At 52.0% G+C, this 11,494-nt stretch overlaps 1 protein-coding gene across 1 annotated transcript in view; it reads left to right on the top strand.

Annotated features, from left to right (window-relative positions):
- Window positions 1-5,112: 5,112 nt before the first annotated feature.
- Window positions 5,113-11,494, top strand: part of LOC101640699 (alanyl aminopeptidase, membrane) — a 17,509-nt gene continuing 11,127 nt past the window's right edge. Inside the window, exons 1-12 of the mRNA XM_013006477.2 lie at window positions 5,113-5,813; window positions 6,178-6,320; window positions 6,408-6,544; window positions 6,917-7,043; window positions 7,132-7,286; window positions 7,391-7,504; window positions 7,602-7,745; window positions 7,855-7,920; window positions 8,064-8,129; window positions 10,101-10,276; window positions 10,468-10,547; window positions 11,076-11,188. Coding sequence (XP_012861931.1) covers window positions 5,209-5,813; window positions 6,178-6,320; window positions 6,408-6,544; window positions 6,917-7,043; window positions 7,132-7,286; window positions 7,391-7,504; window positions 7,602-7,745; window positions 7,855-7,920; window positions 8,064-8,129; window positions 10,101-10,276; window positions 10,468-10,547; window positions 11,076-11,188 — 1,926 coding nt within the window. The 5' untranslated portion in view covers window positions 5,113-5,208. The remainder of the gene's footprint in view (window positions 5,814-6,177; window positions 6,321-6,407; window positions 6,545-6,916; window positions 7,044-7,131; window positions 7,287-7,390; window positions 7,505-7,601; window positions 7,746-7,854; window positions 7,921-8,063; window positions 8,130-10,100; window positions 10,277-10,467; window positions 10,548-11,075; window positions 11,189-11,494) is intronic.

The following is an 11,494-nucleotide window of genomic DNA, read 5'->3' as shown; positions in this document are numbered from 1 at the left end:
CTCGATGGCAGTGAGCTTGGTGTTTTTGGTTAAAATAAATTAAGCTTATAAATAAGACAGCCATTAACTGCTAACATCATAAAAATATGTTTGAGCGGATAACATTTTGGTAAAACTGGCCAAAAGGATAATTTTTGGTGGAAGCCTTTTTTTGGCCTTTAAGATTATGGATTATTCTAGAAATAGGAGGAAATGAGTATCCTGGTTCAATAATCAATGACACCTATGTATATAGCCACTGCTTAGTGAAATCCTATTTGATGATGCCTCTGAGCCCTGGTGGCACCTTGGTTAAAGTACTCTGCTGTCACTGAAAGGCCAAAGGTTTGAACTTACCAGCCACACAGCAGGAAACAATGCAGCAGTTTCCTTTCAGAAAGATTTACAGCCTGACAAACCCTACAGGGTCATTGTACTGGGTTCTCTAGCGGAGCTGAGTCAGAATTGACTAGATGGTATGGGATTTGTCTATTCAGAAAGACTGTTTCGTGACATGCAAGTAATTGACAGGAAGAAATATTTGGCTCTTTAGTTCTTATAATTTTACATGACTGTGTATGATGTTATATCAAATTCTACATGAACCTCAAGACATTGTAAACATTGTTAGCCATCACTAGAAGTGGACTGGAATAAATTTTTTAAAAAGATCTCCCAAAAATAAATAAATTAATAAATATTATAACAATCCATCATTCAATTGAATTAAACACACTTATACATCTGTTGCCATAAACATTTCCAAAACATTTTCTTTCTACTTGAACCCTTGGTATAAGCTCCTTTTATTCCCCCTCCCTCCACCACCCTCCCACCCTCATGAATCCTTGAACAATGATATATGATTATTGTTATTTCGTATCTTAACCATCCATTGTCTCCCTTCACCCACATTTCTGTTATTTGTTCCCCTGGGTGGTGGAGCTATATAACCAACCTTGTGATCTCCTGGTTTCTCCTTTCTCGCCCCCCCTCCCCCCCGAAATCACTGCTCCCACTGCTGTTCCTGAGGAACATGCTTGTCCTGGGTTCCATGTTTCAAGAGCTCTTATCTGTACCAATGTGCATACTCCAGTCTAGCTGGATTTGTAAGGTAGAACTGGGTCATGAGTGTGTGTGTGTGGGGGGGGGCATTCATAAACTAGAGGACTGCTATGTGTTTCGTCAGTGCTATACAGCACCCTGATTGAACTGTCCTTCCTTGTAACCCTTCTGTAGGGGGATGTCCAATTGTCTGCAGATGGGCTTTGGATTTCCCCTCCAACTCCCCTCTTTCACATCGATATAATTGTTTGTGTGGAATCTTTTGGTACCTGATACCTGATCCCATTAACACTTCGTGATCACACAGGCTGGTGTGCTTCTTCCATGTGGGCTTAGTTGCTTCTCTGCTAGATGGCTGCTTGTTTAACTTCAAGCCTTTAATACCCCAGATGCTATATCTTTTGATAGCCAGGCACTATCCAATTTCTTCACATGTTTGCTTATGCACCCATTTTGTCCTCAGTGGTCTTGTCGGGAAGGTGAGTATCACAGAATACCAGGTTATTAGAACAAGGTGTTCTTGTGTTTAGGGAGACCTTGAGTAGAGGCCCAAAGTCCATCTGCTATCTTAACATAATACTTAACATAAATAAATGTACATTGACCTCTATCACCTGCATTATAAAGTAATATATTTACATATATATTCCTATCGATACACTCTATAAATAGCTTTTGCCTCCTACTTCTTTCCTCTATTTTCCTTTCACCTTCTTCCTGTCTCACCATCATGCTCACCCTCCTCCATTCAGCTCTCAGTAATTCCTCTCAGATACATTGCACTTGATCAAACCCCACCAGGCATTCTACACCCTCCTCGCCAACAATTTTTGATATCTTGTTGTTCCCTTGTCCCTGATTCTGTTGGCTCCCTGCTCCCCTTTCCTGGCCCCTTTTCTCCCATATCCCCTGGGACCACCAGTCCCAATGTTTTTGCCTCAGGGTTGTTTGCCCTGCCTATCTTATATAGACAGACATAGAGCAAAAGAAAAAAAAATCTGATAAATAGTTCCAGGTTTGTCTGCTGATCCATATGAGTGTTTCCCAATAGGGTCTGATGAGGTGCCACGCCCTGTCCCCTGAGTCAGAAGTCTATTTTCAGGATTCCTCCGGGGCTTGGTCACTTTGCTGCCCTTGCTGTCCTGTTGCACTCCCTCCACGTTTCTCTCTGCTAAGTGTGGGGCACACCGGGCGCACTTCCTGCAGTGTCTCCTGTGCTGTCCCCGTAGTGCTATGGGTCAGTGAGGGCTCTGCCCATTTTAAAATTGGGTTATTTGCCTTTTCTTGTTGAGGTGTTGCAAGGTGTAAATCTTTATGGAAGCTGACTACCTCCTCTTTCTCTCATGGAGTGGCTGGGGGATTTGAACTGACAACCTTTCAGTTAGCAGCCCAATGCTGAACTTACTGTGTCACTAGGGGTCCTTCAAGCCAGGGCAGCAATGGTGACCAAAGGCTGAGGTGGTCAAACAGTAGACAGGCTGAGCAGTGGGTGTCTTTGAGTCCTGTCTCTTTGCCAGGGCTGGAGGAGGGCTCAAAGATGCAATAGATGGTTATTCCAGGGCAGGTGTGAGGAGGGCTGGGACAGGGGTGGAGCCAGAGGCTGGGAAGACTTCAATAAAGGTGATACCAGGAAGGTAGAGGGAAGGTGGGGGAGAAGGGGAGCCGATTGCAATGATAAGCATATAACCACACACACACACCCCTCCAGGGGGACGAACAACAGAAACTGTGGGGGAAGGGAAACAGCAGTCAGTGTAATATATGAAAATAATAATAAATTTTAATTTATCAAAGGGTCACGAGGGGGGGAGGGTACAAAGAGGAGCTAATACGAAGGGCTCAATAGAAAGTAAATGTCTAAAAAATAATGATAGCAAACAAAAAGAATGATGGCAGCATATGTATAAATATGCTTAATACAGTTGATGTATGGATTGTTATAAGAGCTGTAAGAGCCCCCATTAAAATGATCTTTAAATAATACTTTTAAAAAGACAACTCTTGAGGTGGCTCTTTTCATCCACATATTCTTATGTGCATGCAATCATTCAACAAATATTCATTAAGCACTTCCTATGGTCCAGAGACTGTGTTGAGCTGGGAGTGGCAGCAGCTAAGGCCCTGTCCTCCCAGGGCCGGCAGTCTGAGGAGGGAGGGAGGCAGGCAGGCCTCAAATGCTCCCCACACAGAGCCAATGGAAACCGTTACTGAGTCGTGGAGTTTCATAGCGACTGGGGAGCTGATCGGGCTTTCTGGACCCAGTCAGGGAGCTCAGGGGAGCTTCTTTGAGGAAGACTTTACTCTTTGGTGAATAAGAACTACCCAGGACCCCACAAAACTGACATGGTCACCATTCGTTTCTAGTGCTGGGCTCGGGCCATGTCTCAATTCTCAGCCAGATAGTGGACAGTGTGTCAAAGGGAGATGGACAACACCAGTGTGGTCCACACATCTTATAGTAGTAGACTATTTGATGTCGTGGGTGGGGGGTGGGAAGGGGTGGTGGTGAGCCTAGGTGACATTTGACCAGAGACAAAGTTCACAGTGGCTGGGAAGGAGGGCTAGAGGCATGAAGTGCAGAGAGGAGGTGGGGCACATGGTGTTGCATTGTGGGGCTTGCACTGAATGAGATGAGGTAACATGTGCATAATGGCTGAATGGGGAACGGAGGGACTGCTGTATAGGCTTCTACTCAATTCACAGAAGAAAGTTTCACCCAAGACCGGAGGAGAGCGAAGGCAGTCCCGGCACGGGGACCGACACACGCCATGGTCCCGAAGCATAGGCCCCACAGCAAATTGGAGGGGCTGGAGGGAGACCAGGGTGACCAGCACTTCTCAACAGAGAGGAGATGAAGCAGACTGGGTGCGTGTGGGTTTGGGATCTGGGATCTAAAAGCAAAGGGAACGTTTTACGCAGTTGCGTAAACAAGATCTGAATGCTGTAGCAAGCAGGTTTGGGGGCCAGCAGGGGACCGCTGAGGGTGCAGCGGCACCCACATGGTGGTGAGAACCCAGTGGATTAGGGGCGGGGTTTAGGAGGGATGGTGTCAAGGCTTAGTCGCTGAACTGAGGATGGTGTTGCTGCTGTGTGCTCTCAAGCCGTTGCCACTCAGTGTGACCGGATGTTGCAAATGGGCACTGCTTCAGAGGGTGTTCTGGGCTGTACCCTTCCAGGGAGCACCTGGGGAGTTTGAACCCCACCCATGTAGCAGTTGAGGGCTTACCCGGGGCTTCCCGGCTTCCCGGGGGCTCCTGAAATGGTGATAAGGAACTTGCTTTCAGTAAGAGCAAGGATGATCACCATCTCTACCAAGGACAGGAAGAGAGGCAATGGTTTGCCTTCTGGGGAAGGCAGAAGGGAATGATATGGGGATTCTACTATGTAGTGTGTAGTGCTTCACATTAACTCTGTCCCCTAAATCTGGGAAGAAAATGGCCTGACTTATTTTCGAGGGAACGGGTTCAGAAAGCAAAAGCTACCTGCCCCAGGTTACACCTGGGAAGCGGTTAAGCCTCCACCAGCTTCATCACCTTAAAAAAGAAAACAACAAAAGCTGATAATTGAGTAAAAACTCTTTGACAAGAAGTGACAGTGAGGTGAACCTGGAAGAAGCCCTTGCTCTAGACTGGGGGCTGACACCATGTCATGGGCAGCCCAGGAATCCTTCCAGGGATCCAGCTAGACAAATGACCCAGCAAGCTCTTGACAGGACTCGGGACCTGTGGACATTTCTGACTTCTTGCTCTTGGGAAGTTCTTTCTCGACTCTAACCTTAATCCTCCTGTTGCATTTCCTACTGACTGGGCTTGCAGACAGATGGATGCCGCGTTGCTTCCTCTATCCATTAGGCTGGGCCGCAGCCTGCCCTTCAGCCTTGAGGCTGGCTGGCTCCAGGACAGGCCCGCAGTCTGTAACCAGACACTCTGTTTGCTCCCAGCAGGCAAGCCTGACTGCACCCTGAACGCCTGGAGCTCCTCTCCAGAGCCCTGGGCACAGTGTACCCCCCGCCTAGCCCAGTGACCTTTGCCTGCCAGCGCTTTGGTTAATTTTTGCCCAGTCTGCTGGCTGCTCAACTCCTCCTCCTGTCGGATAAAAGCCCAGCCCGAGGCCACTCTGCTGCCTGCCCGTGCTGAGCCACCCAGCTCCTTGCCCGCCCTCACCATGGCTAAGGGCTTCTACATCTCCAAGCCCCTGGGCATCCTGGGCATCGTCCTGGGGGTGGCGGCCCTATGCACCATCATCGCGCTGTCTGTGGTGTACTCCCAGGAGAAGAACAAGAACGCAGAGAACTCTGGCCCAGGGCACTCCACCACAAGTCCCACCTCGGCCGCCACAAGCCCCACCTCGGCCACCACCTTGGACCCAAACCAGCCATGGAACCAATACCGCCTGCCCACGACGCTGATACCCGAGTCTTACAGTGTGACCCTGAGGCCCTACCTTACCCCCAACAGCCAGGGCCTGTACGTCTTCACGGGCAGGAGCACTGTCCGCTTCGTCTGCAAGCAGGCCACCAACCTCATCATCATCCACAGCAAGAAGCTCAACTACACCACCGAGGTGGTCCTGCGGGGCATAGGGGGCTCCCAGGCCCCTGCAATTGACAGGAGGGACATGGTTGCGCTTACTGAGTACATGGTGCTGCATCTGAAGGAGTCCCTGGTGGAGAACAACGTGTATGAGCTGGACAGCCAGTTTGTAGGGGAGCTGGCCGACGACCTGGCCGGCTTCTACCGAAGCGAGTACATGGAGGGGAACGTCAAAAAGTAAGTCCGTGATGGGTCTGTGTGGTGGGGACCGACCCTAAATGCCGAGGCAGAGAGCAGAGGGATGCTGGAGGCCCAGCATGAGCTCCAGTTGAGGGCTTTGAGCCTGGTTGGCCCTTGACTGGACTATCACTTCTGTTGTAACGGCCCCTGTGATAGTAGACCCTGCTGGAGGGCTTCCCTATTCCATATCAAGGAGTCAGGGGTGAGGGGCAACAGTGCTCCACTGGGGGAGAAGGGAGAGCAGGTATTTACAAGAATGGCCACCCAGGCACTCATGCAAGTGCAAATGCCCCTAAGGCCCCGTGCGCCCCTAGGACTCGGGGACTCTGTCTGCACACCTCTAACACCCGTATCACCATAGGGTGGTGGCTACGACACAGATGCAGGCTGCGGATGCCCGGAAGTCCTTCCCCTGCTTCGATGAGCCTGCCATGAAGGCCACGTTTAACATCACCATCATTCATCCCAGTAACCTCACTGCTCTGTCCAACATGCCCCCCAAAGGTGAGTGGGCTCTGTCCCGGGCCACACAGTTATGGGGAGCAAGGTAGGGGAGGGCACACATCCTCATACCATGGATGCCCACGCCAGGTTCCTTTGCCCTCACTGGAGAGCCCGGCTGGAATATCACTGAGTTCGAAACCACTCCCATTATGTCCACTTACCTGCTGGCCTACATTGTCAGTGAGTTCACCTCCGTGGAGGAGACAAGTACCAACGGCGTTCAGGTATGAAGCTGGCCCCACCTGGGACCCGCCCTACCTCCTGCCCCAGCAGTGGATCTTCAGAACAGCGGTGGAACTGTTCGGAGGGATCTCAGAGAGCTTCTTTCTTATGTTCTCTGATCCTCCGTTTCTGCATCTGAGAAACTAGAATATTGTCCTTTCCTCCGGAAGTAACCAGAGAGATGTGACTGTGGCTACCTTCTCTCCCCGCCGCCCCCTAGTCTCCTCACTAGGACCCAAAGCTCCTCAAAATCCCAAAGCCCCTTCCTGCTGACCAGGCCTCCCATAGGCTAGCCCACCCCTGCAGGTCCCAGACTCATCCCCCTGCACCGGGCCCATGGGCCCACTGTGACCTACCTTCAACTCTCTTTCCAGATCCGCATCTGGGCTCGACCCAATGCAACCCTAGCAGGCCACAGCAATTATGCCCTGAGGGTGACTGGCCCCATTCTGGACTTCTTTACCCAGCATTATAACACATCCTACCCACTATCAAAGTCTGGTGAGTGAGGGGGCAAGCTCTCGTGGTGGGGGACAGTGGACGGGGCTCCACATCCAGGGTCATTCTGCCATTGACCTCACCCCCTCAGACCAGATTGCCTTGCCGGACTTCAACGCGGGAGCCATGGAGAACTGGGGGCTGGTCACCTACCGGGAGAGCGCCTTGCTCTTCGACGAGCTGTCCTCTTCCAGCAGCAACAAAGAGCGGGTGGTCACCGTGATTGCTCACGAGCTGGCCCACCAGGTACTCTTAGCATGGGGAGAATCCCACGTGGCATGGCAGAACCATGGTAGCCCTGAGTTGTCCTGCTGAGGACAGTGGCTTACCACTGACCCCTCTCCCCACAGTGGTTTGGGAACCTGGTTACAGTAGCCTGGTGGAATGACTTGTGGCTGAACGAGGGCTTTGCCTCCTACGTGGAGTACCTGGGTGCTGACTTCGCAGAACCTACCTGGAACATAGTAAGCCAGCTGCCCAGGAGCCCTGGGGTCCAAGGAGGGGTGGATCTGGGCTGTCCCGACCCAGGCCAGTGGGCTGATGGTCGTTGGGGGTTTTCAGAAAGACCTCATGGTGCTGAATGACGTGTATCGAGTGATGGCTGTGGATGCGCTGGCCTCCTCCCACCCACTGTCCTCCCCAGCCAATGAGGTCAACACACCAGCCCAGATCAGTGAGGTGTTCGACTCCATCTCCTATAGCAAGGTGAGCCCCGCCCTCAGGATGGGGGCTCGGCCAGACGGCCCGGGGGCCAGCCCCAGCCTGACGGGCATCCAGCCCAGACCTCTGAGCCCCTCCTCTCGCTTACTACCAGGGAGCTTCAGTCCTCAGGATGCTCTCCAACTTCCTGACCGAGGATGTCTTCAAGAAGGGCCTGTCTGTGAGTACCCATTGGCCAGAGTGCCCATTACCGGGGGTGGATGGTCTTCCTTCAGCACCTGCCCCAGCCCCAGCCCAGCCCTAGAGTGAGTGGTAGAGCCTGGGGACAGGACCTTGGTCCTCACAGTGGCCTGTCTCCCCCAGACCTACCTGCACAAGTTTGCCTACAACAACACCAACTACCTGGACCTGTGGGAGCACCTGCAGATGGTAGGTAATGGCAGGCTCTCCTGAAGCCATTCTGCTGGGGTAGGAAGATGCTGACCATCCTGGGAACAGTGCATGTGTCAGCAAATGAGGTCTGGCCATTCTCAGGAAGGTGTCAGCAAAGCCATTTGGAATCTCACTTGTTCAGCTATAAAATGGGCATCCAGATGAGTTGTCAAGGCCCCTAGCCTTGGTCTCTCTCACATTATAACAAACTCCTTGAGGGAACCGGTGCAATGTGGCTCTTTAGCTTAGCTTCACTCACTGACAGCCAGTGGTCTATAGGACAGGGTAGAACTGCCCCTGTGAGTCCCCGAGACAGTTAATTCTTTATGGGGGTAGAAAGCCTAGTCTTTCTCCCAAGGAGCATCTGGAAAGTTTAAATTGCTGACCTTGCAGTTAGCAGCCCCAGGCCTAACCACTATATCACCAGGGCTCCTTCATCTGAGCTTAGAGGCAAGGAAATGAGCTATCTCGGTTCCCAAAGCCAGCCCTTTCCCCTGCTCAGCACTTCCAGCTGCCCTATGGCCCAACCTGCCACTGCACACCACCACCCTTGGCCCCTGTCTTCCCTACCTGGCATACACAGATCTAAGGAGCCCCTGTTTTGTTTGTTTGTTTGTTTTTCTTTTTTAACATTTTATTAGGGGCTCATACAACTGTTATCCCAATCCATACACACATCAATTGTGTAAAGCGCATTTGTACATCGTTTCTCAAAACATTTTCTCTCCATTTAAACCCCCGACATTAGGTCCTCATTTTTCCCCTCCCTCCCCGCTCCCCCCTCCCGCATGAGCCCTTGATAGTTTATAAATGGGTATTTTGTCATATCTTGCCCTGTCCGACGTCTCCCTTCATCCACTTTTTGATTGTCTGTCCCCCAGGGAGGAGGTCACACACAGTTCCATGTAATCGGTTCCCTCTTTCCTACCCATTCTCCCTTTACCCTCCCTGTTTTGCCACTCACACCACTGGTCCTATAGGGCTCATCCGTCCTGGATTCCCTGTATTTTCAGTTCCTATCTGTACCAGTGTACCTCCTCTGGTCTAGCCAGTCTTGCAAGATAGAATTCGAGTCATGGTAGTGGGAGCGGGGAGGAAACCTTTAGGAACTAGAGGAAGGTTGTATTTCTCATCATTGTTACATCGCACCCTGACTGGCTCATCTCCTCCCCAAGGGAGCCCCTGTTTTGTGGGGCAAAGTCAAAGCCCACTCTCTCCCAGGTGGAAGGGCTGACCCCCCCTCCCTTCCAGTCTCTGAAGAGGTCCCCCTGCCTCCTGCTGTGCCCTCTCCCTCTCCCACTATCATTCCCATGGTTCCACTGCCCGCCTTGTTCTGTTGTTCTTCTCAGCCAAGATGGTGGTCCCTTGGGCCCCTGGTCGCTGTAGAGCCCCACACCAAATCTTCCCCCGGGGCTACCCAGCAGCTTCCCAAACCCTCACTCCTGACCTTGTCTATTCAGTTCCCAAGTGTCCCCACCCGGCGCCCTCTCAGACCAGAAAGAGACCAAGGTCCTCCTTACAGAATTCTCCCACAAGCCTGGTGGGCAAGGTGGCGCCAGTACCTCCGGCCTCCTTTCCACCTCCATGCATTGCCGGGTCTGCACTATCTGAAAGTCCAGCCCTCCTCCATGCCCTGGCACCCTTCCAACTTTGAACAAGATCCAAGATGACAAAACCACCACTATACCGTCTCCCAGAGTCCCACCTGGGTACCTTTCTTCCCTCCACTCACCAAGTGTGCACATACGCCCAGGGGGCCCTACATGAGCATGAAGGTGCTCAGGACAGCGCAGGGTGGGCCACAGAATAGGTAGCCGCGTATATTTGCTTAATTGATGCAGACTGAAGCCAAGCTGGGAAGTTGATCAGCCGGCCCAGCACTGCCCCACCAAGGTGGCCCCACGGGAGCTGCAGGTGAGGGGCTGTCCTGGGGCTGCTGACAACAACACTGCCTGGCTCTGCCCTCAGGCTGTAAACGAGAATCCTACCCTCAACCTGCCCGCTTCCGTGCGCACCATCATGGACCGTTGGATCCTGCAGATGGGCTTCCCGGTCATCACTGTGGATACCAGCTTGGGGAAAATCTCCCAGAAGCACTTCCTCCTGGACCCTGAGTCCAACGTCACCCGCCCCTCAGAGTTCAAGTGAGCACATGGGGTCCCTGAGTGACACAGGCACTGCAATGGGTCCCTTGTGAACCCAGCCCCCGTGTCCATGCCCAAGTGCTCCCTCCTGGGACCAAGAAGATGGGGCATTTAGTGTGAGAGTTGGGCAGACACTAGAAGCTGGGCAAGGGCTACCACCTCTTACCACCTGGCCTCTGGCCTCTCTGCAGCTACCTGTGGATAGCACCAATATCGTCCATCAAAAGTCAGACACAGCAGGGCGTATACTGGCTGAATGGCACCAAGGAAGGTAAGCTGGCTCTGCCCTAGATGCGGCCCCCCAGGCTTCTCTCCAGCTCTCTGCTCACATGCAGCAAGGGCTCCCATGACTACTTCATTCCACCAATGAACACACTTCTTAGATTCTAATCTCCGTCCTGCCACTGCCCTGATTTGTGAGCCTGGACAAACTGCTTCCCCTCTCTGGTCTCCATTCTTCATTTGTAAAGTCTGTAAAACAACAACAGCAACAAAACCTCACTACTACGGAGTCAACGCCGACTCATAGTGACCCTATAGGACAAAGTAGAACTGCCCCTGTAGGGTTCCGAGACTGTAATTCTACGGTAGTAGAAAGCCCGTCTTTCTCCTGAAGAGAGACTGGTAGTTTTGGACCGCTGAGCCTGTGGTTAGCAGTCCAACTCATAACCACTATGCCACCAGAACCCTCTACCAAATTAGAGAATCTATGTACAATGGTTCGAACAGTGCCAGCATATGAGGAAACAAAAGTCAAGGCCAGTCATCCTCAGCCGTGACCCAGACAGGCTTTGGAAAGGAAGCAATGCTGAGTGGCTGACTAGGGGCATGTATGGCTTGGCTTCTGGGGGCAGTGGGAGAGAGCCTGGGGAGCAAGTTCATGGAGAAGTCAGGGCTGGCTTCCTGGAAGAGGTGAGCTGAGTCTTAGAGGAAGCATAGGAGTTATGACAGGCCGATAGGACCAAAACTATAGTCCAGAGAGAGGAGTGGTCAGACCTTCATCTGCAAAGATCCTTTTGGCTGCTGGGTGAAAAAATGGAATGGGTGAGAGGGAAGGAGGAAAAGTCCTGGGAAGGAGAAGTTCAGTGTGGAAGGAGGACGGAGCCCTGAGAGAACTGACTGGAGTGCTGAAGCCCGAGAAGTGGGAGAAGTACCTGGATCTGGTCAGGTGATAGGTGTGTGATGGAGGGAGGTCAGTGGGAGAGTGGGGAGGGGGAA

The sequence above is a fragment of the Echinops telfairi genome, unplaced genomic scaffold (genome assembly GCF_000313985.2).
Source record: "Echinops telfairi isolate 266 unplaced genomic scaffold, ASM31398v2 ScPeMD7_7409;HRSCAF=8447, whole genome shotgun sequence".
In the NCBI taxonomy this organism is placed as follows: domain Eukaryota; kingdom Metazoa; phylum Chordata; class Mammalia; order Afrosoricida; family Tenrecidae; genus Echinops; species Echinops telfairi.
The sequence above is the reverse complement of the archived record's forward strand: the minus strand, read 5'-3'. Positions and strand labels throughout refer to the sequence as shown.